This window comes from Taurulus bubalis (genome assembly GCF_910589615.1).
Source record: "Taurulus bubalis genome assembly, chromosome: 13".
Classification (NCBI taxonomy): Eukaryota; Metazoa; Chordata; class Actinopteri; order Perciformes; family Cottidae; genus Taurulus; species Taurulus bubalis.
In genome coordinates, this window is record NC_136601.1 from 14,074,323 (window position 1) to 14,101,870 (window position 27,548).

The window sequence follows — 27,548 nt, forward strand, 5'->3', positions numbered from 1 at the left end:
CATCAGTGTCAACGAGGAAGACAAAAACACTTTAAGAGTAAGGAGACATATGAAGAGAGAGGGGAAAAAAAGAAGATATGCTGTTCTCTTGCTGTCCATGGTACTGAAACGGGATGGGCTGGAAATGACATCATTGAAAAGTCAAATTGTATAGAAGTACAAGTTTGATTATCATCATTGTAACATTCTAACCTCTAGAGGAGAGTCTGGTTCATCCAGGATGCTCTTCTCACTCTGTATCCGCTGCATCGTCCCTGTAGAACTGGGGTCCATTATCAGCACGTTCTGACTACCGGCTCCGCCGAACTTACAGTCACTCTTTCTGGAGTCAGTCGTCCTGCACACCTCGTAGTTGTACACGTGTTGGAGAGTCCCTGTCCCCAAAGTGTCTGAGTAACGTGGTGGATAATACGGAATCACAGGGAGATTGGAGCTATACATGACGCGAGACTGTCTCCACCTGTAGATCTTCACTGATATAATAACCACTAAACACGTGATGAAGAGGAAGGACACGACAGCCAAAGCCAGCACTAAGTAGAAAGTCAGGTTGTCATTGTACTCCTTGTCTTGTGTATAGTCAGTGAACTCAGACAGCACTTCAGGGAAGCTGTCCGCCACCGCCACGTTAACAATGACTGTAGCGGAACGAGAGGGCTGCCCGTTGTCCTCCACGATAACAGTCAGTCTTTGTTTTACAGCATCTTTATCAGTGACTTGGCGGATAGTTCTTATTTCTCCATTCTGTAAGCCCACTTCAAACAGCGCCCTGTCTGTGGCTTTCTGCAGTTTATAGGAGAGCCAGGCATTCTGTCCAGAGTCCACATCCACAGCCACCACTTTAGTGACCAGATAGCCCACATCTGCTGAACGAGGCACCAGTTCAGCCACCAGAGAGCCACCAGTCTGGACTGGGTACAGAACCTGAGGAGGGTTGTCGTTCTGGTCCTGGATCAGTACTTTCACAGTCACGTTGCTACTGAGTGGAGGAGAGCCTCCATCCTGCGCTTTGACGCGGAAGTGGAAATCTTTGATCTGCTCGTAGTCAAAAGAGCGCACTGCATGGATGACTCCACTATCAGCACTAACGGACACATATGAGGAGACTGGCACTCCGTTTACAGAGGAGTCCTCCAGTATGTAAGAAACACGGGCGTTCTGGTTCCAGTCAGCGTCTCTGGCTTTCACTGTGAATATAGAGAGACCTGGTGTGTTGTTCTCTACAATGTAGGCCTCATATGAGCTCCTCTCAAAGACAGGCGCGTTATCGTTCACATCCGAGATCTGTAAGGTGAGAGTGACGCTGCTGGAGAGGGAGGGGACTCCCTCATCAGAGCAGGTCACCGTTATATTATACTGATTTGCTACCTCTCGATCCAAAGCAGTCTCTGTAACTAAGCTATAAAATCCATTCATTGCGTTTTGTATTTTAAAAGGAATGTCATCATTAATATTACACTTCACCTCTCCACTCCTCTCAGAGTCAGGGTCATTTACGCTTAGCATAGTAATTACAGTATTCTCAGGAGAGTCTTCTGAAATGCTGTCTGATTTAGAGAGTATTTTCAACTGAGGACTGTTGTCATTAACATCAATGATATCTATTAGTATCTTACTGGAATCAGAGAGTCCTCCGTTATCTATAGCCTCGATATTAATTTGGAAGAGCTTTGCTTTTTCATAATCTATTTCACCAATCAAGATCACCTCTCCTGTTATTCTATTGATCTGAAATAGGTCGGATAATCGACGCTTGCTATTTGAAATAGCGTAAGAAATTTCCCCATTCGAGCCTCCATCTTTGTCAGATGCACTAACAGTTATAACACTGGTTCCTCTCGGTGAATTCTCGGTTATTATTGCTTTGTATACTGGCTTAGTAAAAACTGGTGCATTGTCGTTTGCATCTAACACGTTAACAGTTATCTGCATTGTACCAGACATACGCGGCTGTCCGCCATCTAGAGCAGTTAATGACAGTGATATCTGATGCTGGTGCTCTCGATCTAGAGGCTTCTGTAGAACCATTTCTACCTTTTTACTTCCGTCCGCTTGATTTTCTAGTTTCAATGCAAAGTTATTTGTTGGATTAAGCGAATAGCTTTGGAGATCATTTACACCAATGTCAGCATCGATGGCTTGCTCCAGCACAAATTTAGACCCGATAACGGCTGACTCACTGATTTCAAAACGTTTCTCGCTCGACGCAAAGCTGGGAGCGTTATCGTTTATGTCTGTGATTTCTATTGTGATGCGAAACAATTCCATCGGATTTTCCAAAATCATCTGCAAATGTAAAGCACAGGGCGTCGTTTCTCCACACAGCGTTTCTCTGTCTATTCTCTCCTTGATGAGGAGGACTCCCCTGTCTCTGTTCAGCTCGATATATTCTGCACTGTCTCCCGAATGAATACGCGCTCTGCCCGATTTGAGCCTGATTAAGTCTAAACCTAAATCCTGAGCTAAATTACAGACCAATGAACCTTTATCCATTTCCTCGGGAATGGAGTAGCTGACTTGCCCGAACACCGAGGTGAGCGAGAGAACCAAGATGAACAACATCACTTGCCGTCTCATTGTTTCCCCGTTGTATTCCAGTCTCGTTTAAAAAGAAGAAAACATCCGTATGAACAGTTATGTTTCCGATAGTATCTCAAGGAAATGATCAACAAAGCTCACAGCGTTCCATGTATGAGCAGTATTCCATTTAAGCGAGGACAGACTGTTAGACCCCGTTTTATTGTCTATGCATGTCACAATCTAAGGGGGAGGTACAGTTGCAAACCCGATAGCAGACTGCCACACTCTGGCCAACAGCGGCCCTTTCTGTTCAATAAAAGAACAACAATTGTTTTCATGTGGACGAGAAATGCAGGTGCACGGACCAAGAAAATAGTTATATGATTACAATAACAAGTATTGCTAATCATAATCAGGAGTATATTGTCTTTCAATAATAAACTGAACAGGAGTCAAATCGTAATTGGTTGGTTTACATGTTATGTGTTTGATTACAGATGAACCCCAAAACCTGCTCTGAGTAAAATACAACAATGAGTAATATCATCTTATTCAGTGAACAGAAGGAAGTATTATGACTGGTTGAAAGTTCATTAACAAGAGCAAAACTGACTATACAAAAATCACCTCTATTGATAACTGCATATCTGTCAACTAAAAAAAACAAGACAAAAACTAAACGAGAGTATTCACTTAATGAATCAACAATTACGTCAAGACTTTAAAAGCATTAGTGAAGCGGTAATCGTCTCTCTGTAATCTATATTACCGCTGTTATATTCTGTGTATTGACAATACACTTGAAGCGAAATTAGTCTCCAACGGCAGTAACTCCATTTTAAAAGGTTTAATCAACAAAAATAAAAGGAAAAGATTAAGTATGTGCTCAACGTGGCACAACGGCCAAACAACTGCGCAACAGACTGATAATCCTCGACTGAGTAGTAGTCAGTAGCGTAACTAAAGGAGCATTTCAACATGTTTGTTCCCACATCACTAAACATCTTATTAAGTCTAATATGGCTCTTACAATTCGTAAACGACCGAAGTACGTGAGTCTAACCTCTGTTAACTTTAGTCTATGTTGAGGGAGGGTAGAAAGGGGAATTAATGTGGCACTGTCCTTTCATTATCGCTTTCCAAGGTGCTGAAATGTTGCCAAACTGACCAATTCAATCAAACGTATCAACCTACTGTGTGCTATCACTTATAACATGTATTAGCCGCATGTTCCTCACCTCCAGAGGAGAGTCTGGTTCATCCAGGATGCTCTTCTCACTCTGTATCCGCTGCATCGTCCCTGTAGAACTGGGGTCCATTATCAGCACGTTCTGACTACCGACTCCGCCGAACTTACAGTCACTCTTTCTGGAGTCAGTCGTCCTGCACACCTCGTAGTTGTACACGTGTTGGAGAGTCCCTGTCCCCAAAGTGTCTGAGTAACGTGGTGGATAATACGGAATCACAGGGAGATTGGAGTGATACGTGACGCGAGACTGTCTCCACCTGTAGATCTTCACTGATATAATAACCACTAAACACGTGATGAAGAGGAAGGACACGACAGCCAAAGCCAGCACTAAGTAGAAAGTCAGGTTGTCATTGTACTCCTTGTCTTGTGTAAAGTCAGTGAACTCAGACAGCACTTCAGGGAAGCTGTCCGCCACCGCCACGTTAACAATGACTGTAGCTGAACGAGAGGGCTGCCCGTTGTCCTCCACGATAACAGTCAGTCTTTGTTTCACAGCATCTTTATCAGTGACTTGGCGGATAGTTCTTATTTCTCCATTCTGTAAGCCCACTTCAAACAGCGCCCTGTCTGTGGCTTTCTGCAGTTTATAGGAGAGCCAGGCATTCTGTCCAGAGTCCACATCCACAGCCACCACTTTAGTGACCAGATAGCCCACATCTGCTGAACGAGGCACCAGTTCAGCCACCAGAGAGCCACCAGTCTGGACTGGGTACAGCACCTGAGGAGGGTTGTCGTTCTGGTCCTGGATCAGTACTTTCACAGTCACGTTGCTACTGAGTGGAGGAGAGCCTCCATCCTGCGCTTTGACGCGGAAGTGGAAATCTTTGATCTGCTCGTAGTCAAAAGAGCGCACTGCATGGATGACTCCACTATCAGCACTGACGGACACATATGAGGAGACTGGCACTCCGTTAACAGAGGAGTCCTCCAGTATGTAAGAAACACGGGCGTTCTGGTTCCAGTCGGCGTCTTTGGCTTTCACTGTGAATATAGAGAGACCTGGTGTGTTGTTCTCTACAATGTAGGCCTCATATGAGCTCCTCTCAAAGACAGGCGCGTTATCATTCACGTCAGAGATCTGTAAGGTAAGAGTGACGCTGCTGGAGAGGGAGGGGACTCCCTCATCAGAGCAGGTCACCGTTATATTATACTGAGAGGCGGTCTCTCTGTCTAATTCACTGTCTGTCACTAAACTGTAGAAATTGTTTGATGCCGTTATAGTCAAAGGGGTGTTGTCGTTGATAAAACAGTGAACTTTACCGTTTTCATTTGAATCTGGGTCTTGAACGTTCATCATTGCTACAACAGTGCTCGGTTTGGAGTGTTCAGATATCATGTGTGATTTTGACATTATATTAATTGTTGGTTTGTTGTCATTTATATCCACAACTTCAACTTTGACTTTACATGAATCAGTAAGTCCACCATCATCACTTGCACGTATGTTAATATGGTAATGTCGCGCATTTTCATAATCGATATTTCCAATCAATTTAATTTCACCACTGTCTTCATTTATCTGAAACAGCGCATGTGCTTGATCTAAACTGTTAGTAATTGAATATTTAAAGTTTCCATTTGTTCCATAATCTGCGTCTGACGCAGTAACGCTGGTGACTATCGTCCCTTCTGGGGCATTTTCAAAAACGGTGGCTGTGTAGGTTGACTGTGTGAAAACAGGAGCGTTATCATTGGCATCCAACACTGTGATGGAAATCCGAATTGTTCCTGACATTTGCGGGTCTCCTCCATCAAAAGCTGTAAAGACTAAGGACATCATATCCTCCTTCTCTCTGTCGAGGTGCTTCTGTAAAACCATTTCCACTTGTTCTGTTCCATCCCCCTGACTTTCTCGTTTTAATACAAAATTATGAGTAGGTTTGAGCTCGTAGCTTTGAAGACCATTTTTTCCGACATCAAGATCTATAGCTCTATCTAATACGAATTTTGCGCCAACTACAGCTGATTCACTGATTTTAAAACTGACTTCATTTTTTTCAAAGGTGGGAGGATTGTCATTTATATCTGTAATTTCCACAGTGATACTGTAGAACTCCATCGGATTCTCCAAAATGATCTGGAAATGTAAAGCACAAGGCATAGCCTGTCTGCAAATCGCTTCTCTGTCTATTCTGTCTTTGATAAGGAGGACTCCTCGTTCTTTATTTAGCGCGATGAATCCCGCACTGTCTCCTGTATACACGCGAGCTTTACCTGATTCCAGTCGTTTTATATCTAAACCCAAATCTTGAGCTATATTACCGACTAAAGAGCCACTCGGCATTTCCTCAGGGATAGAGTAGCTGACTTGGCCGAGCGCTGCACTGAGGTGAAGGACCAAAGAAAACAACAGTACTTGCCGTCTCATTGTTCTGCTCGACATTTTCCTCGCGAAATGTAATGGGAAAAAATACGTTCCACGCGGCACGGATATATATGGTCCCAGCTTTTTTGAGAAAAGCGCGGATGCGGTTTCACTCCATAGTAGTCCACATCGGTAAAAAAATAAAGAAATAAGGGCTTCTACACTGTCGTCGATTAAACGGCACCGACGTTGTAACCCTGTGAATGTCTTTCCTTCTCTGCTATAATCATTATGGGGAGGTTTCTTTGTATTTCCGCCTTGAAGCATCAACACACTGGCCAACAGCGGCCCTAAGAGTACACAGCAATGAACTACAGAAAAACCCAAGGAGAAAAGAAAAGTACCATGTTCAAGGATAAAAGGGCAAAATGTTGATCAAACAAATGCAAAACTGTTTACTTGAGATTTCGATTAAAAATGTTATTAATATATTACGTCATGAACAGTGAGAATACAATATTAAGAACAATTATATTCAAATGATGACTACCGAAATGTAATTGTCAAACACGTGGACAAACTTAAGTGATGTTCATGTTTGCATGTTACAAGAGATAGATAGATAGATAGATAGATAGATAGATAGATAGATAGATAGATAGATAGATAGAACATACATTGTAATGTGGCCGTATCTTATGTACGAACGAATAAACATAAGCTAATGAGCAGACCCAAACGCACACACGCTTGCAAACAAACACACTCGTCATTGCTGCATTTATAAGTAATTCAAACAAAAACAAAAAGTCCAGGGCGACAACAGTGCCTCTGTCCATAGTGCTGATTGTAGATGAGGGAAAATGGGGCCTGGTTAGGAATGCATCAGTCACGGGGAGCATGCAAACTAGTTAGAACTACAATTACACCAAATTGCCAACCTCTAGAGGAGAGTCTGGTTCATCCAGGATGCTCTTCTCACTCTGTATCCGCTGCATCGTCCCTGTAGAACTGGGGTCCATTATCAGCACGTTCTGACTACCGGCTCCGCCGAATTTACAGTCACTCTTTCTGGAGTCAGTCGTCCTGCACACCTCGTAGTTGTACACGTGTTGGAGAGTCCCTGTCCCCAAAGTGTCTGAGTAACGTGGTGGATAATACGGAATCACAGGGAGATTGGAGTGATACGTGACGCGAGACTGTCTCCACCTGTAGATCTTCACTGATATAATAACCACTAAACACGTGATGAAGAGGAAGGACACTACAGCCAAAGCCAGCACTAAGTAGAAAGTCAGGTTGTCATTGTACTCCTTGTCTTGTGTAAAGTCAGTGAACTCAGACAGTACTTCAGGGAAGCTGTCCGCCACCGCCACGTTAACAATGACTGTAGCTGAACGAGAGGGCTGCCCGTTGTCCTCCACGATAACAGTCAGTCTTTGTTTCACAGCATCTTTATCAGTGACTTGGCGGATAGTTCTTATTTCTCCATTCTGTAAGCCCACTTCAAACAGCGCCCTGTCTGTGGCTTTCTGCAGTTTATAGGAGAGCCAGGCATTCTGTCCAGAGTCCACATCCACAGCCACCACTTTAGTGACCAGATAGCCCACATCTGCTGAACGAGGCACCAGTTCAGCCACCAGAGAGCCACCAGTCTGGACTGGGTACAGCACCTGAGGAGGGTTGTCGTTCTGGTCCTGGATCAGTACTTTCACAGTCACGTTGCTACTGAGTGGAGGAGAGCCTCCATCCTGCGCTTTGACGCGGAAGTGGAAATCTTTGATCTGCTCGTAGTCAAAAGAGCGCACTGCATGGATGACTCCACTATCAGCACTAACGGACACATATGAGGAGACTGGCACTCCGTTAACAGAGGAGTCCTCCAGTATGTAAGAAACACGGGCGTTCTGGTTCCAGTCAGCGTCTCTGGCTTTCACTGTGAATATAGAGAGACCTGGTGTGTTGTTCTCTACAATGTAGGCCTCGTATGAGCTCCTCTCAAAGACAGGCGCGTTATCGTTCACATCAGAGATCTGTAAGGTGAGAGTGACGCTGCTGGAGAGGGAGGGGACTCCCTCATCAGAGCAGGTCACCGTTATATTATACTGCCAGGCGATTTCTCGGTCTAAATCGACCTCTGTAACTAAAGTATAAAATCCATTTGATGTAGTTTGGATTTTGAAAGGAATATCACCGTCTATATTACATTCTACATCTCCATTATTCTCTGAATCTGGATCATTTACACTTAACATAGCTATAACAGTATTTGGAGGCGAGTCCTCTAATATGGACTCAGATTTAGAAACAATGTTTATATGAGGATTATTGTCATTTATATCAACAACATCAACTATTACTTTTGTAGAATCAGAGAGCCCCCCGGTGTCTACAACTTCAATATCGATTTCATAATGTTTTGACTTTTCATAATCGATTTCACCGAAAAGGATAATTTCACCTGTTTTTGAATTGATATTAAACAGTTCAGATAAAAGACGTTCGCTGGTAGATATTAGATATGATAGTTCTCCGTTCACGCCGATGTCTTTATCAGATGCACTTACAGTCGTTACGCTGGTGCCTTTGGGAGAGTTTTCTAGTATTTTTGCTCTATACAGAGGTTTAGCGAATGTAGGTGCGTTGTCATTCACATCTAATACATTTACAAATATCCGCAATGTCCCCGACATCTGCGGCTCTCCTCCATCTATAGCAGTTAACAACAGCGAAATGTGTTCCTGCTTTTCTCTATCGAGAGGCTTCTGTAAAATCATCTCGACTTTGTTACTTCCGCCTGCCTGCTTTCCAGATTTTAATACAAAGTTATCAGTAGGAGCGAGTGAATATTGTTGTAAACCATTAATTCCAATATCAGAATCGATGGCTTTCTCTAATACAAATTTCGATCCAATCACAGCAGACTCGCTGATTTCAAAGCGTTTTTCTGCATTTGTGAAAGTGGGGGTATTATCGTTTATGTCGCTGATCTCTACTGTTACACGAAACAGTTCCATTGGATTTTCCAGAATCAACTGGAAGTGTAAAGCACAAGGCGTCTTCTCTCCACATAACGCCTCTCTGTCTATCCTCTCTTGGATAAAAAGGACTCCCCTCTCTTTATTCAGCCCGATGTATTCTACGCTGCCTCCCGTGTAGACACGAGCTTTACCTGATTTCAGCCTTTTATGATCTAACCCTAAATCATGCGCTATGTTTCCAACAACAGAGCCTTTCGCCATTTCTTCGGGAACGGAATAGCTGACCTGCCCGAGCACGCAGCCGAGACCGAGCACCGAGAGAAACAACAGTACTTGCCGTCTCATTGTTCTCCCCGCAGTGGTTTCCTGCACCGTTAAATCAAAAGCAATACCAAAGCAGTCGATGTGAAGGTAGAAAACAAAAAAATGGTCCACACTCCAAGTGTAAGAATCAAAACTAAATATCCAGTTGTACAATCCCTCGCATGGTTTCTTATGAGCGCGGACTGTGTATTCTGTCTTTCTCCGATTATGTCCGCTGAATATAAACGAAGGGGCAGGACACAGACAGGAACAAAATATCTTCTAGTTACATCGCAACACGCTTGCCAACAGCGACCCTCTGAGTTGAAAATACAGATTACAATAGAGAGAACTGGTTCAGTGGTAATAAGAAGGAATTACAATCAAAGAATGAATCCCATTATCTTGAGGAAATGTATATGTCACACAATATATTTGCTACTATCGTGTTCAAATGATGTAGTTAAATGTGTGAATGCTGTGAATATAAAACGTGTTTTTTAGTTATATACATGAATAGGCAGTTTGAAGCCAAAACGAAAAGAAAAAACACACAATACTTGAGTGTGTTCACTTTTGGAAGCATACGTGTCACTGTCCATGGTTCTGAATGCTGTGACAATACTTACACTTCTCAAGTATTTATATTCAGATTACAACGGAAAGCAGTTGCATTGACTACCAGGACAATAACTTAAATTTCCATTAAAATGACACATTATAATTATTAAAGTTTTCCAACCTCTAGAGGAGAGTCTGGTTCATCCAGGATGCTCTTCTCACTCTGTATCCGCTGCATCGTCCCTGTAGAACTGGGGTCCATTATCAGCACGTTCTGACTACCGACTCCGCCGAACTTACAGTCACTCTTTCTGGAGTCAGTCGTCCTGCACACCTCGTAGTTGTACACGTGTTGGAGAGTCCCTGTCCCCAAAGTGTCTGAGTAACGTGGTGGATAATAGGGAATCACAGGGAGATTGGAGTGATACATGAGGCGAGACTGTCTCCACCTGTAGATCTTCACTGATGTAATAACCACTAAACACGTGATGAAGAGGAAGGACACTACAGCCAAAGCCAGCACTAAGTAGAAAGTCAGGTTGTCATTGTACTCCTTGTCTTGTGTAAAGTCAGTGAACTCAGACAGCACTTCCGGGAAGCTGTCCGCCACCGCCACGTTAACAATGACTGTAGCTGAACGAGAGGGCTGCCCGTTGTCCTCCACGATAACAGTCAGTCTTTGTTTCACAGCATCTTTATCAGTGACTTGGCGGATAGTTCTTATTTCTCCATTCTGTAAGCCCACTTCAAACAGCGCCCTGTCTGTGGCTTTCTGCAGTTTATAGGAGAGCCAGGCATTCTGTCCAGAGTCCACATCCACAGCCACCACTTTAGTGACCAGATAGCCCACATCTGCTGAACGAGGCACCAGTTCAGCCACCAGAGAGCCACCAGTCTGGACTGGGTACAGAACCTGAGGAGGGTTGTCGTTCTGGTCCTGGATCAGTACTTTCACAGTCACGTTGCTACTGAGTGGAGGGGAGCCTCCATCCTGCGCTTTGACGCGGAAGTGGAAATCTTTGATCTGCTCGTAGTCAAAAGAGCGCACTGCATGGATGACTCCACTATCAGCACTAACGGACACATATGAGGAGACTGGCACTCCGTTAACAGAGGAGTCCTCCAGTATGTAAGAAACACGGGCGTTCTGGTTCCAGTCAGCGTCTCTGGCTTTCACTGTGAATACAGAGAGACCTGGTGTGTTGTTCTCTACAATGTTGGCCTCATATGAGCTCCTCTCAAAGACAGGCGCGTTATCGTTCACATCAGAGATCTGTAAGGTGAGAGTGACGCTGCTGGAGAGGGAGGGGACTCCCTCATCAGAGCAGGTCACCGTTATATTATACTGAGAAGCGATCTCTCTGTCCAAATCGACCTCTGTAACTAAAGTATAAAATCCATTTGATGTAGTTTGTATTTTGAAAGGAATATCACCGTGTATATTACACTCTACATCTCCATTATTCTCTGAATCTGGATCATTTACACTTAACATAGCTATAACAGTATTTGGAGGTGAGTCCTCTGATACGGACTCAGATTTAGAAACAATGTTAATATGAGGATTATTGTCATTTATATCAACAACATCAACTATTACTTTAGTAGAATCAGAGAGTCCCCCGCTGTCTACTGCTTCAATATCAATTTCATATTTGTTGGCCTTTTCATAATCTATTTCACCGATAAGGATAATTGCACCTGTTTTTGAATTGATATTAAACAGTTCAGATAAAAGACGTTCGCTAGATATTAGATATGACACTTCTCCGTACATGCCTATGTCTTTATCAGATGCACTTACAGTCGTTACGCTGGTGCCTTTGGGAGAGTTTTCTAGTATTTTTGCTCTATACAGCGGTTTAGCGAATGTAGGTGCGTTGTCATTTGCATCTAATACATTTACAAATATGCGCATTGTCCCTGACATCTGCGGCTCTCCTCCATCTATAGCAGTTAACAACAGTGTGATGTGTTCCTGCTTTTCTCTATCGAGAGGCTTCTGTAAAACCATCTCGACTTTGTTACTTCCGCCTGCCGGCTTTTCAGATTTTAATACAAAGTTATCAGTAGGACCGAGTGAGTATTGTTGCAAACCATTAATCCCAATATCGGAATCGATGGCTTTCTCTAAAATGAATTTCGATCCAATCACAGCAGACTCGCTGATTTCAAATCGTTTGTCTGCATTTGTAAAAGTGGGGGTATTATCGTTTATGTCGGTGATCTCTACTGTTACACGAAACAGTTCCATTGGATTTTCCAGAATCAACTGGAAATGTAAAGCACAAGGCGTCTTCTCTCCACATAACGCCTCTCTGTCTATCCTCTCTTGGATAAAAAGGACTCCCCTCTCTTTATTCAGCCCGATGTATTCTACGCTGCCTCCCGTGTAGACACGAGCTTTACCGGATTTCAGCCTTTTAAGATCTAACCCTAAATCATGCGCTATGTTTCCAACAACAGAGCCTTTCGCCATTTCTTCGGGAACGGAATAGCTGACCTGCCCGAGCACGCAGCCGAGACCGAGCACCGAGAGAAACAACAGTACTTGCCGTCTCATTGTTCTCCCCGCAGTGGTTTCCTGCACCGTTTAATCAAAAGCAATACCAAAGCAGTCGATGTGAAGGTAGAAAACAAAAAAAATGGTGTACACTCCAAGTGTAAGAATCAAAATTAAATATCCAGTTGTACAATCCCTCGCATGGTTTCTTATGAGCGCGGACTGTGTATTCTGTCTTTCTCCGATTATGTCCGCTGAATATAAACGAAGGGGCAGGACACAGACAGGAACAAAATGTATTCTAGTTACATCGCAACACGCTTGCCAACAGCGACCCTTTGAGTTGAAAATACAGATTACAATAGAGAGAACTGGTTCAGTGGTAATAAGAAGGAATTACAATAAGAGAATAAATGCCATTATCTTGGGATATGTGTATGTCATACAATATATTTGCTACTATCGTGTTCAAATGATGTAATTAAATGTTTGAATGCTGTGAATACAAACAATGTTTTTTGTTATATACATGAATAGTGAGTTAGAAGCCAAAACGAAAAGAAAAAACCTATAACACATTAGTGTGTTCACTTTTGGAAGCAGCGTTACGTGTAACTGTCCATGGTTCTGAATGCTGTGACAATACTTACACTTCTCAAGTATTTATATTCAGATTACAACGGAAAGCAGTTGCATTGACTACCAGGACAATAACTTCAATTTGCATTCAAATGACACATTATGATTATTAAAGTTTTCCAACCTCTAGAGGAGAGTCTGGTTCATCCAGGATGCTCTTCTCACTCTGTATCCGCTGCATCGTCCCTGTAGAACTGGGGTCCATTATCAGCACGTTCTGACTACCGACTCCGCCGAATTTACAGTCACTCTTTCTGGAGTCAGTCGTCCTGCACACCTCGTAGTTGTACACGTGTTGGAGAGTCCCTGTCCCCAAAGTGTCTGAGTAACGTGGTGGATAATACGGAATCACAGGGAGATTGGAGTGATACGTGACGCGAGACTGTCTCCACCTGTAGATCTTCACTGATATAATAACCACCAAACACGTGATGAAGAGGAAGGACACGACAGCCAAAGCCAGCACTAAGTAGAAAGTCAGATTGTCATTGTACTCCTTGTCTTGTGTAAAGTCAGTGAACTCAGACAGCACTTCCGGGAAGCTGTCCGCCACCGCCACGTTAACAATGACTGTAGCTGAACGAGAGGGCTGCCCGTTGTCCTCCACGATAACAGTCAGTCTTTGTTTCACAGCATCTTTATCAGTGACTTGGCGGATAGTTCTTATTTCTCCATTCTGTAAGCCCACTTCAAACAGCGCCCTGTCTGTGGCTTTCTGCAGTTTATAGGAGAGCCAGGCATTCTGTCCAGAGTCCACATCCACAGCCACCACTTTAGTGACCAGATAGCCCACATCTGCTGAACGAGGCACCAGTTCAGCCACCACAGAGCCTCCAGTCTGGACTGGGTACAGCACCTGAGGAGGGTTGTCGTTCTGGTCCTGGATCAGTACTTTCACAGTCACGTTGCTGCTGAGTGGAGGAGAGCCTCCATCCTGCGCTTTGACGCGGAAGTGGAAATCTTTGATCTGCTCGTAGTCAAAAGAGCGCACTGCATGGATGACTCCACTATTAGCACTAACGGACACATATGAGGAGACTGGCACTCCGTTAACAGAGGAGTCCTCCAGTATGTAAGAAACACGGGCGTTCTGGTTCCAGTCAGCGTCTCTGGCTTTCACTGTGAATATAGAGAGACCTGGTGTGTTGTTCTCTACAATGTAGGCCTCATATGAGCTCCTCTCAAAGACAGGTGCGTTATCATTCACATCAGAGATATGTAAGGTGAGAGTGACGCTGCTGGAGAGGGAGGGGACTCCCTCATCAGAGCAGGTCACCGTTATATTATACTGAGAAGCGATCTCTCTGTCCAAATCGACCTCTGTAACTAAAGAATAAAATCCATTTGATGTAGTTTGTATTTTGAAAGGAATATCACCGTCTATATTACACTCTACATCTCCATTATTCTCTGAATCTGGATCATTTACACTTAACATAGCAATAACTGTATTTGAAGGTGAGTCCTCTAATATGGACTCAGATTTAGAAACAATGTTAATATGAGGATTATTGTCATTTATATCAACAACATCAACTATTACTTTCGTTGAATCAGAGAGTCCCCCGCTGTCTACAACTTCTATATCGATTTGATACATTTTTGCCTTTTCATAATCTATTTCACCGACTAGAATTATTTCACCAGTTTTCGAATTGATATTAAACAGTTCAGATAAAAGACGTTTGCTGGTAGATATTAAATATGACACTTCTCCGTACATGCCTATGTCTTTATCAGATGCACTTACAGTCGTTACGCTGGTGCCTTTGGGAGAGTTTTCTAGTATTTTTGCTCTATACAGAGGTTTAGCGAATGTAGGTGCGTTGTCATTTGCATCTAATACATTGACAAATACCCGCAATGTCCCTGACATCTGCGGCTCTCCTCCATCTACAGCAGTTAACAACAGCGAAATGTGTTCCTGCTTTTCACGATCAAGAGGCTTCTGAAGAACCATTTCGACTTTTTTAGTGCCATCTGCCTGATTTTCGAGTTTTAATACAAAATTATCAGTCGAAGCAAGTGAGTATTGTTGTAAACCATTAATCCCAATATCAGAATCGATGGCTTTCTCTAATACAAATTTCGATCCAATCACAGCAGACTCGCTGATTTCAAATCGTTTGTCTGCATTTGTGAAAGTGGGGGTATTATCGTTTATGTCGGTGATCTCTACTGTTACACGAAACAGTTCCATTGGATTTTCCAGAATCAACTGGAAATGTAAAGCACAAGGCGTCTTCTCTCCACATAACGCCTCTCTGTCTATCCTCTCGTGGATAAAAAGGACTCCCCTCTCTTTATTCAGCCCGATGTATTCTACGCTGCCTCCCGTGTAGACACGAGCTTTACCTGATTTCAGCCTTTTAAGATCTAACCCTAAATCATGCGCTATGTTTCCAACAACAGAGCCTTTCGCCATTTCTTCGGGAACGGAATAGCTGACCTGCCCGAGCACGCAGCCGAGACCGAGCACCGAGAGAAACAACAGTACTTGCCGTCTCATTGTTCTCCCCGTAGTGGTTTCCTGCACCGTTAAATCAAAAGCATTACCAAAGCAGTCGATGTGAAGGTAGAAAACTAAAAATGGTCCATACTCCAAGTGTAAGAAGCAAAACTAAATATCCAGTTGTACAATCCCTCGCATGGTTTCTTATGAGCGCGGACTGTGTATTCTGTCTTTCTCCGATTATGTCCGCTGAATATAAACGAAGGGGCAGGACACAGACAGGAACAAAATATCTTCTAGTTACATCGCAACACGCTTGCCAACAGCGACCCTTTGAGTTGAAAATACAGATTACAATAGAGAGAACTGGTTCAGTGCAAAAATCATTGGTAGTCAAGAGGAATTACACTGAACGAATACATGTCATTATCTTGGGATATTTCTGTCACACAATATATTCGCCACTATTGTGTTCAAATAATGTAGTTAGATGTTTGAATGATGTGAATACAAATACGTTGTTTTAGATATGAATAGGCGGTGTGAAGCTAAACAGAAAAAGAAAAAAAAAGAAAAACATGGAGTGTTCACTTTTGGTAGCAGCGTTACGTGTCACTGTCCATGGTTCTGAATATGAATGCTGTGGACATATTTAAACTTCTCAAGTATTTATATTCAGATTACAACGGAAAGCAGTTGCATTGACTACCAGGACAATAACTTCAATTTGCATTCAAATTACACATTATCATTATTAAAGTTTTCCAACCTCTAGAGGAGAGTCTGGTTCATCCAGGATGCTCTTCTCACTCTGTATCCGCTGCATCGTCCCTGTAGAACTGGGGTCCATTATCAGCACGTTCTGACTACCGACTCCGCCGAACTTACAGTCACTCTTTCTGGAGTCAGTCGTCCTGCACACCTCGTAATTGTACACGTGTTGGAGAGTCCCTGTCCCCAAAGTGTCTGAGTAACGTGGTGGATAATACGGAATCACAGGGAGGTTGGAGTGATACGTGACGCGAGACTGTCTCCACCTGTAGATCTTCACTGATATAATAACCACTAAACACGTGATGAAGAGGAAGGACACGACAGCCAAAGCCAGCACTAAGTAGAAAGTCAGGTTGTCATTGTACTCCTTGTCTTGTGTAAAGTCAGTGAACTCAGACAGCACTTCCGGGAAGCTGTCCGCCACCGCCACGTTAACAATGACTGTAGCTGAACGAGAGGGCTGCCCGTTGTCCTCCACGATAACAGTCAGTCTTTGTTTCACAGCATCTTTATCAGTGACTTGGCGGATAGTTCTTATTTCTCCATTCTGTAAGCCCACTTCAAACAGCGCCCTGTCTGTGGCTTTCTGCAGTTTATAGGAGAGCCAGGCATTCTGTCCAGAGTCCACATCCACAGCCACCACTTTAGTGACCAGATAGCCCACATCTGCTGAACGAGGCACCAGTTCAGCCACCAGAGAGCCACCAGTCTGGACTGGGTACAGCACCTGAGGAGGGTTGTCGTTCTGGTCCTGGATCAGTACTTTCACAGTCACGTTGCTACTGAGTGGAGGAGAACCTCCATCTTGCGCTTTGACGCGGAAGTGGAAATCTTTGATCTGCTCGTAGTCAAAAGAGCGCACTGCATGGATGACTCCACTATCAGCACTAACGGACACAAATGAGGAGACTGGCACTCCGTTAACAGAGGAATCCTCCAGTATGTAAGAAACACGGGCGTTCTGGTTCCAGTCAGCGTCTCTGGCTTTCACTGTGAATATAGAGAGACCTGGTGTGTTGTTCTCTACAATGTAGGCCTCATATGAGCTCCTCTCAAAGACAGGCGCGTTATCGTTCACATCAGAGATCTGTAAGGTGAGAGTGACTCTGCTGGAGAGGGAGGGGACTCCCTCATCAGAGCAAGTCACCGTTATATTATACTCAGAGCATCTCTCTCTGTCTAATTCACTGTCGGTTACTAGGCTAAAGAATTTTTTTGACGTTGTTTTCATCATGAAAGGAATGTGTTCTTCGATTTTACATGCAACTTTGCCATTATCTCCAGAATCAGGATCTTCAACGTTAAAAATAGTAACCACAGTCCCTTGCTTAGAGTTCTCTGATATTGAATTAGTTTTAGACATAATATTAATAGATGGATGATTATCGTTCGTATCAGACACTTCAACAATAATCTTACACGAATCTGTGAGTCCTCCATCATCACTAGCTTGGACGTGTATTTCATAGTGTTGTGCCTTTTCATAATCCAGGTTCCCAGATAAAGCTACCACGCCATTTTCTTCGTCGATTTGAAACATTACAGGGACATCATCCAACGTGTTGGTTATAGAATATGACACCTTTCCATTTGACCCTTGATCTGCATCTACAGCACTAACGGTACACAAAAGTGTGTTCTTCAGAGCAGTCTCCATTATAGTAACCTTATATATTTCCTGCGTAAATACTGGGGCATTGTCATTGGCGTCCAGCACGGAAATTTCTACTCGCATTGTTCCCGACAGCTGAGGATCTCCACCATCGGTAGCTGTGAGCGTTAAAGAGAGGTGGTCTTGAGCCTCTCTGTCTAGATGTTTTTGCAAAACCATCTCCACCTTTTTACTCCCGTCTTGCTGATTTTGGAGCTTCAGATGGAAATTGTCTGTCGGTTTTAGCGAATAACCCTGCAATCCGTTCACACCAACATCCAGATCCATAGCCCTTTCTAGCACAAATTTTGCTCCGATAACAGCCGACTCACTAATCCTAAATTTCATCTCATCCTTTTTGAAGCTGGGTGCATTATCGTTAATGTCATTAATTTCGACAGTAACAGTAAAGAATTCAATCGGGTCTTCCAGCGTTATTTGAAGATGCAAAGCGCAAGGTGTTGTCTGTCCACAGAGCGCCTCTCTGTCGATCCTCTCTTTCACAAGCAGGACTCCTCTCTCTTTATTCAGCGCGATGAAATCGGCATTGTCCCCTGTATATATGCGAGCGTTACCTGCCTTCAGTCTTTTCACGTCCAAGCCTAAATCCTGCGCTATGTTACCAACTAGAGAGCCTTTTGTCATTTCCTCGGGAATGGAGTATGTGACCTGCCCGAACACTGAGCACAGCGAAAAAAGCGAGATAACCAACAGTACTTGCCGTCTCATTGTTCTGTCCGACATTTTAAACTCGACAAAATACTGTCGACGTAAAAAAAAAAAGTAGTCCCAAAGCGTTAAGGGTCATCTATTACAAAGGGTTCCAAATGAGGATGAATTATCTTCATGCTCCTTGAATCAAAAATACATGAACCGCAGCGCAGATATCTCCCGGTGTCTGCATCGGAGCTTGTGTGCAGTATGGGTGTCTCTTCCTCTGTTTAATGAAACAAATGATGAAGCTGCGCTCTACATTGGTCAACAGCGGCCCTGAGAGTCCAAACACTTGCACTGCAGAAAACTGCACTATGCAGGATGTTCAATATGACAAAATAAACACGACTTTAAGTCAATACAAAGAAAATCAAGCCATGCCTTTTGAAAAAAAAAAGTGAACTGCTCATTTAAACTTCATGTAAATATGGGAGCTCAGTTGTTATTGTTTCTTCAATCAAGACTTTAATGTTTGTTTTAGAACAAAAACATATAAGGGTGGAGTCGCTCAGAAACTGTTAAAATAGTATCTGCCAAATCAATGATAACTTAATTTAATAGTCCCTTTTAAATAGAGGATCATATAATTGTATACTGGAGTAATTATTGCCTTACAAATACATTTGAGAAAGGGCCTACCATCAAACCTTATAAAACTATGTATATTATCTTTAATTGGCCTTTTGTGATGCTGGGACTGGGAAGAAACAGGATTGGCTATCCCTCAGCAGCTTACAAAACCTATTTTCCAGCTGGAACTTTCCCTCCACAGTCTTGTCAGGTATGACCAGGACGAAGCTGATATATTATGCAACTAAACAATGTTCGCTTGAATTTGTTTTTAGCTAACAGGTGGAGCACAAGGTAATTCGTCACCATATATGCACCGGAGCATGGATACTCTCTTATTTTCTATTTGATGTGTATCCACCAATGGGATGACCTTGACATAAACTGACAATCTGTAACCATTTACTGAATATTTTCTATTTACTCTCTGTTAACTTAGATACAAAATAACGTATTAGTCGACATTCACAACTATTTGTTTACTTCCAATGGCAATATCTCCTTAAAGCACATATTTGAATAAAGTTGGAGCAGGAACTAAAACAGAGTGACTTATTTTGTTCGACTGAGACATTTACATACAGCAGGACAGCTATGGACTATCAACAGATCAGATTGCACAAGAAAGCTTTAAAGCTATTGCCGTGGGTTTGTCTTTCCTGATAACAAATAGACTCAACAAGAGGTGGAAAATGCTGATAAGATGCACTGAAAAGATGCTGGTGGAGGATGTGTTGTTAACTATGATATTTTCCTCAACAAGTAGAGCCAGTTCAAGCTCATGCAAGTCCAGACCGTGTTTCTGGTGGTAATAACAAGCACAATGCACAGCTCATTGCAGACAGTGTTAGTAACTCTTTTAGAGAATCAGTGGATCTCCCAATGTTTGAGATTGGTAACTTTAACACTCACATGTAATGTTTCCCACACTATTTAAAAGTGTGCTTGACTATATAACGAACAAAATACAGAGAAGTGTTACCCAATCTGTACCAACAGTAATACATAATGGGATTTAAGGACATATAAAGAACGTACAATAATTGAAAGAACCAATAAAAATGTACATTCACAGACTCTTCAGAAAAGGGACACTGCAAATATGTGTTTTGGAGTAATAGGACATAATGCTTCACTGATGTGCCTTTTGTAGTGTCCCTAGTGCTCTCCATGATACTGGTGCTTAATGCACAATAATATGAACATAGGCAGAATCCATTGTTGCTATAAACCAACTTCCAAATTGTTGGCTCATTATAATCTGTTCCCTGAAAAAATTACAGTTGACTCATTTGCACATTATGTGTCTGTTACTTAGTGGCTACAATTTAGTTATGCTTGAAAACCAAATAACAATTGCAGACTTGAAGAAGGCATTGTCTTAGCTAGGGAAACATATATATTGCACATATGTAATCAGAAATTTAGGGAGATATTGTAATAAGTCGGTAGGAACAAATGTAAGAAGTGAATGCACACTGATTGTGTGAACATGTCACATCATTTATATGCACTCTAACACCATATTCAAACAACTACTCAAATTCTCAGCATAATAATGAGTGTTTCGCAAGTAAAAAGAGTTGTATCTAGCAATCTATAAATTCTAAATGCTGTTTTTTAAAATATCCTATTAAATGTTTACTACAGATAGTGAACAACCTCGTCACCAAACAAAGCTGATACTGTAAAATGATGCAAAAAGCTAAAATGCAACTGCAATACCTTTTATCTTTGGCGTGAATTGATACTCTTTTAGTATCTAATCCAAGGTGTTCATGGAGTGTCCACACCTAGTGATTAACTTTAAACGTATACGGTTTAAGTTAAAAAGAGCCTAAACATAAATAATGCAGAATTTTTCTCCAAAGACAACAACTTACAGCTATTAAAAAACAATTACAACCTTAAGTTAAAGGTGTAAATATGAAAAATCAATGACGATAGGCTGTGAGGATGAAAAAGTGGCAATTGTAGAAAGCATAAATTCATTGGTTATGATTCTGAGCTTTCAAAGAGGTACAATCATTCGTCAAGCTCTGTCTGTGGTGCTGAAATCATGTATTACAGCACACTGAACCAAATGATCTGAATCAATGAACAGTTTTTTTTTTGCTCCGAAAAGCGTATGTTATTGCTATATGCGGAAAGCCTCACCTCTAGAGGAGAGTCTGGTTCATCCAGGATGCTCTTCTCACTCTGTATCCGCTGCATCGTCCCTGTAGAACTGGGGTCCATTATCAGCACGTTCTGACTACCGACTCCGCCGAATTTACAGTCACTCTTTCTGGAGTCAGTCGTCCTGCACACCTCGTAGTTGTACACGTGTTGGAGAGTCCCTGTCCCCAAAGTGTCTGAGTAACGTGGTGGATAATACGGAATCACAGGGAGGTTGGAGTGATACATGACGCGAGACTGTCTCCACCTGTAGATCTTCACTGATATAATAACCACTAAACACGTGATGAAGAGGAAGGACACTACAGCCAAAGCCAGCACTAAGTAGAAAGTCAGGTTGTCATTGTACTCCTTGTCTTGTGTAAAGTCAGTGAACTCAGACAGCACTTCAGGGAAGCTGTCCGCCACCGCCACGTTAACAATGACTGTAGCTGAACGAGAGGGCTGCCCGTTGTCCTCCACGATAACAGTCAGTCTTTGTTTCACAGCATCTTTATCAGTGACTTGGCGGATAGTTCTTATTTCTCCATTCTGTAAGCCCACTTCAAACAGCGCCCTGTCTGTGGCTTTCTGCAGTTTATAGGAGAGCCAGGCATTCTGTCCAGAGTCCACATCCACAGCCACCACTTTAGTGACCAGATAGCCCACATCTGCTGAACGAGGCACCAGTTCAGCCACCAGAGAGCCACCAGTCTGGACTGGGTACAGCACCTGAGGAGGGTTGTCGTTCTGGTCCTGGATCAGTACTTTCACAGTCACGTTGCTACTGAGTGGAGGAGAGCCTCCATCTTGCGCTTTGACGCGGAAGTGGAAATCTTTGATCTGCTCATAGTCAAAAGAGCGCACTGCATGGATGACTCCACCATCAGCACTAACGGACACATATGAGGAGACTGGCACTCCGTTAACAGAGGAGTCCTCCAGTATGTAAGAAACACGGGCGTTCTGGTTCCAGTCAGCGTCTCTGGCTTTCACTGTGAATATAGAGAGACCTGGTGTGTTGTTCTCTACAATGTAGGCCTCATACGAGCTCCTCTCAAAGACAGGCGCGTTATCGTTCACATCAGAGATCTGTAAGGTGAGAGTGACGCTGCTGGAGAGGGAGGGGACTCCCTCATCAGAGCAGGTCACCGTTATATTATACTGAGAGGCTGTCTCTCTGTCTAACTCACTGTCTGTCACTAAACTGTAGAAATCATTCGAAGAAGTAATAGTAAATGGTATGTTGCCATTTATTCTGCAGTTCACTTGACCATTGTTACTTGAATCTGGGTCAAGGACACTGAACATAACTATAATCGTATTTTGGGGAGAGTCTTCTGGGATTGAATCAGACTTGGAAAGTATACTGATTACAGGCGTATTATCATTAATATCAATAATATCAACAATAATCTTACTGGAATCAGAAAGACCACCACTGTCTTGAGCTTCGATATCAATTCGGTAGTACTTAGCTCTTTCAAAGTCAACTTCACCAACTAATATTACCTCACCGTTTTCATTTATTGTAAATATATCAGATTCACTGTCCGTCGATACTGAATAAGAAACGTCCCCATGTGTGCCTTTGTCTGCATCAGAAGCACTCACTGTAATCAAGGTTGTTCCCTTCGGAGAATTTTCGGACATGGCTGCCTTGTAAAGCGACTGCATGAACACAGGAGCATTGTCGTTTGCATCGAGCACAGTCACATAAATCTTTACTGTACCGGACATCTGAGGATCTCCTCCATCTACAGCTGTCAACAACAATGAGATGTGTTCTTCTTTCTCTCGATCTAACGGCTTGTGCAATACCATTTCAACCTTTTTAATTCCATCTGCATGACTTTGTATGTTCAATAAAAAATTATTAGTAGGTTTCAAACTGTAATTTTTCAGTCCATTTAAGCCAATGTCTGCATCAATCGCTTTTTCCAAGACAAATTTAGATCCTGTAACTGCGGATTCGCTAATTTCAAAACGTTTTTCGTCATTTTTAAAACTGGGACTGTTATCGTTGATATCGGTTATCTCTACTGTTATTCGAAAAAGCTCCATTGGGTTTTCTAGAATAATCTGCAAATGCAAAGCACAAGGCGTAGTCTGTCTGCAGAGCGACTCTCTGTCGATTCTCTCTTTCACGAGGAGGACTCCTCTGTCCCCACTCAGCTCGATGTATTCTGCGCTGTCGCCCGTAAATATACGGGCTTTACCTGACTTCAGTCTTTTCACATCCAAACCTAAATCCCGTGCTATGTTGCCCACGACAGAACCCTTCGCCATTTCCTCCGGAATAGAGTAGCTGACCTGACCGAGAACTGAACCGAGCGAGAAGATCGAGATGAAAAGCAATACGTGCCGTCCCATTGTTCTATCCGTTTGCTACACAAAAAGGGTGTTACACTCGGTTTCACAAGAAAAATACATCCATGTGACAATTAATTGATAAAATAATATCGAGTAAATCCATGAATTATGCAGGAGAATCTATCCGTTCTGCGTGTCCATCTCAGAGGCAATGTCCGTTTTGAGTGCTTTCTCCCCTTTTCTTTCTTTTAAATAACGACATAACGTGTGAGGATCTGCCTCAAATCCTGTCCAGAGCTTCAACACGTTAACCAACAGCGGCCCTTGGAGTACAGCTTGTGATATTGCAAGACCATTACCAGTTGGAATTATTTCAGAATATGCATTGAATGCATTACAGGTACAATAAAATTACTTTAAAAACATCAATCTAAAATGAACCGAACTACAAACAAATCTAACACACAGGCAACTGAACACACATGAATACGACTACATGACACACAATGAGAGAGAGAGAGAGAGAGAAAGAGAGAGAGAGAGAGAGAGAGAGAGAGAGAGAGAGAGAAAAAAAGAGAGAGAGAAAGAGCGAAAAGTGCAAGTGGGTTACATTGTACGGCCGCTGTCCAAGGTGCTGGAATGCTGCAACAATCAGACACATAGCTTAACATGCAGTTTTGCAATACACAAAAGAGGGGGAGTCTAACCTCTAGAGGAGAGTCTGGCTCATCCAGGATGCTCTTCTCACTCTGTATCCGCTGCATCGTCCCTGTAGAACTGGGGTCCATTATCAGCACGTTCTGACTACCGACTCCGCCGAACTTACAGTCACTCTTTCTGGAGTCAGTCGTCCTGCACACCTCGTAGTTGTACACGTGTTGGAGAGTCCCTGTCCCCAAAGTGTCTGAGTAACGTGGTGGATAATACGGAATCACAGGGAGATTGGAGTGATACGTGACGCGAGACTGTCTCCACCTGTAGATCTTCACTGATATAATAACCACTAAACACGAGATGAAGAGGAAGGACACGACAGCCAAAGCCAGCACTAAGTAGAAAGTCAGGTTGTCATTGTACTCCTTGTCTTGTGTAAAGTCAGTGAACTCAGACAGCACTTCAGGGAAGCTGTCCGCCACCGCCACGTTAACAATGACTGTAGCTGAACGAGAGGGCTGCCCGTTGTCCTCCACGATAACAGTCAGTCTTTGTTTCACAGCATCTTTATCAGTGACTTGGCGGATAGTTCTTATTTCTCCATTCTGTAAGCCCACTTCAAACAGCGCCCTGTCTGTGGCTTTCTGCAGTTTATAGGAGAGCCAGGCATTCTGTCCAGAGTCCACATCCACAGCCACCACTTTAGTGACCAGATAGCCCACATCTGCTGAACGAGGCACCAGTTCAGCCACCAGAGAGCCACCAGTCTGGACTGGGTACAGCACCTGAGGAGGGTTGTCGTTCTGGTCCTGGATCAGTACTTTCACAGACACGTTGCTACTGAGTGGAGGAGAGCCTCCATCCTGCGCTTTGACTTGGAAGTGGAAATCTTTGATTTGCTCGTAGTCAAAAGAGCGCACTGCATGGATGACTCCACCATCAGCACTAACGGACACATATGAGGAGACTGGCACTCCGTTAACAGAGGAGTCCTCCAGTATGTAGGAAACACGGGCGTTCTGGTTCCAGTCAGCGTCTCTGGCTTTCACTGTGAATATAGAGAGACCTGGTGTGTTGTTCTCTACAATGTAGGCATCATATGAGCTCCTCTCAAAGACAGGCGCGTTATCGTTCACGTCAGAGATATGTAAGGTGAGAGTGACGCTGCTGGAGAGGGAGGGGACTCCCTCATCAGAGCAGGTCACCGTTATATTATACTGAGAAGCGATCTCTCGGTCTAATTCACTGTTTGTCCGTATGCTATAGAAACCGGTCGATGTATTTTCAATGATAAAAGTAAAACTGTCACTCAAAAAACATTTAACTTCTCCGTTTTTATCCGAGTCCGCATCATGCACATTCATAACAGCAACAACTGTTTGAAATGTGGAATCTTCCGGAATAGATTGTGTTGTTGACATTAAATCAATTTTGGGAATATTGTCATTCACATCGATAATGTCAAATAGTATTTTGCACGAATCAGTGAGCCCCCCTTGATCTCTTGCTTTAACATCTAACTGATAATGTTTTGATATTTCATAATCTATTTTGCCAATCAAACGTACTTCACCATTTGTTCCATGTATTTCAAATAAATCCAAAATCCCCTCAGTGTTACTGGTAATGGAGTACGTTACGAAACCATTTGTGCCTTGATCTATATCAGTGGCGGTTACAGTCATTAATGAAGTTCCCTTCTGGGAGTTTTCCATTAAATTTGCTTTATAAGTTGACTGCGTAAACACCGGAGCATTGTCATTCACATCTAAGACAGTGACATGGATTTGCACTGTCCCTGACAGCTGAGGTTCTCCTCCGTCGACGGCTGTTAGTGTTAAAGTCAGTTGCTCTTTTTTCTCGCGATCGAGAGGTTTTTCCAAGACCATCTCTACCTCCTTTTCTCCACCTGCATTGGCGTTGAGTTTTAAAACGAAATTATCTGTTGGATTAAGGGAATAGCTCTTGAGCCCGTTTATACCGACGTCATAATCTATTGCTTTCTCTAATACAAATTTGGACCCACTGACAGCCGATTCGCTAATCTCAAATATCATATTATTCATTTTAAATATTGGGGCGTTGTCGTTTATGTCTGTTATTTCTACCGTAACGCGAAAGAACTCGATGGGGTTTTCCAAAATGATTTGAAAATGTAAAGCACAAGGAGTCGTTTGCTTGCATAATGCCTCTCTGTCCATTTTGTCTTTGATGAGAAGGAGACCCTTTTCTTTATTCAACTCGATGTATTCAGCGCCATTTCCAACATGCAAGCGAGCTTTTCCTGTTTTCAAACGTTTTAAATCTAAACCTAAATCGTGTGCTATGTTGCCAATCAACGAGCCTTTTGACATTTCCTCTGGAATAGAATAGCTAACTTGCCCGAGCACGGGACATAGAAACAGCATGGAGAAACACAATAGTACTTGCCGTCTCATTGTTTCGTTCAACGATTATAGCATCACAACGAATCAGAAAATAAAAATCCGTATATGAGACAGCTATATTCCAATCACTGGATGATTAAGAAGGAAGAACCATCAACAGAAACTGTCGTTCAATATATGTCCAATGTCTTTGCCCGTATGCAGTGTTCCCGGTAACTCGCACTGTCCATTGTGTCGGCCTTGCTTCTCACAAATACAAATGATCTGGGAGGTGCTGTTAAAATCTGCAGTGGAACTACCACACACAAGCCAACAGCGTCCCTAAGAGTACAGAACACGAAACTGCAGAAGACTGTACATTAGGGGGTCCTAGCATAACACACACACACACACACACACACACACACACACACACACACACACACACACACACACACACACACACACACACACACACACATACACACATACACACACACGCGCAAACACGTATATATTTGTCAAAGTGCTGGAAACAGTTGCTTTGTGTAGCATGATTATCCATGTTGGCAAACTCGTTTAAAAATAAATAATAATAATAATGAAACGCCAAAAAAAACAATACATATACATGTCTAAATAAGACCACTGTATGTCCGATTTACTCCAAGAGTTGCTGATGACATTTTTTACTGAAAAAAAAGTGCACGATACAATACAGCATGCAGGCACATCTAAAGTCACACAAGCACATACAAACAATGGCTTGCAAGTTCAAGATTGAAAGACAAAGTATACAAAACAAAGGATAACTCAGCTCCTGCAAATACCCA

The 27,548-nt window shown here is 42.8% G+C and overlaps 6 protein-coding genes across 6 annotated transcripts; all 6 read right to left on the reverse strand.

Annotated features, from left to right (window-relative positions):
- Positions 1–174: 174 nt before the first annotated feature.
- LOC306745933 (protocadherin beta-16-like) lies at positions 175–2,577 on the reverse strand (the record flags this gene model as incomplete). Its single annotated transcript, XM_079228799.1, has 1 exon — positions 175–2,577. One exon carries the CDS (start codon positions 2,575–2,577, stop codon positions 175–177), a length of 2,403 nt encoding a protein of 800 aa, XP_079084925.1.
- A 1,133-nt stretch (positions 2,578–3,710) lies between these two features.
- On the reverse strand, positions 3,711–9,403 carry LOC306745934 (uncharacterized protein; the record flags this gene model as incomplete). The annotated part of the gene is made up of 2 exons (XM_079228800.1): positions 3,711–6,159; positions 7,005–9,403. The coding sequence occupies 2 exons, from the start codon at positions 9,401–9,403 to the stop codon at positions 3,711–3,713; spliced, it is 4,848 nt and encodes a 1,615-aa protein (XP_079084926.1).
- Positions 9,404–10,088: 685 nt separating this feature from the next.
- LOC306745592 (protocadherin gamma-A2-like) lies at positions 10,089–12,503 on the reverse strand (the record flags this gene model as incomplete). The annotated part of the gene is made up of 1 exon (XM_079228409.1): positions 10,089–12,503. The coding sequence occupies exon 1, from the start codon at positions 12,483–12,485 to the stop codon at positions 10,089–10,091; it is 2,397 nt and encodes a 798-aa protein (XP_079084535.1). The 5' UTR covers positions 12,486–12,503.
- A 670-nt stretch (positions 12,504–13,173) lies between these two features.
- LOC306745935 (uncharacterized protein) lies at positions 13,174–23,755 on the reverse strand (the record flags this gene model as incomplete). Its single annotated transcript, XM_079228801.1, has 2 exons — positions 13,174–15,594; positions 21,371–23,755. The coding sequence occupies 2 exons, from the start codon at positions 23,753–23,755 to the stop codon at positions 13,174–13,176; spliced, it is 4,806 nt and encodes a 1,601-aa protein (XP_079084927.1).
- On the reverse strand, positions 16,271–18,685 carry LOC306745582 (protocadherin beta-16-like; the record flags this gene model as incomplete). Its single annotated transcript, XM_079228398.1, has 1 exon — positions 16,271–18,685. One exon carries the CDS (start codon positions 18,683–18,685, stop codon positions 16,271–16,273), a length of 2,415 nt encoding a protein of 804 aa, XP_079084524.1.
- A 546-nt stretch (positions 23,756–24,301) lies between the features above and the next one.
- On the reverse strand, positions 24,302–26,787 carry LOC306745936 (protocadherin beta-16-like; the record flags this gene model as incomplete). The annotated part of the gene is made up of 2 exons (XM_079228802.1): positions 24,302–24,337; positions 24,382–26,787. The coding sequence occupies 2 exons, from the start codon at positions 26,785–26,787 to the stop codon at positions 24,302–24,304; spliced, it is 2,442 nt and encodes an 813-aa protein (XP_079084928.1).
- Positions 26,788–27,548: the final 761 nt, after the last annotated feature.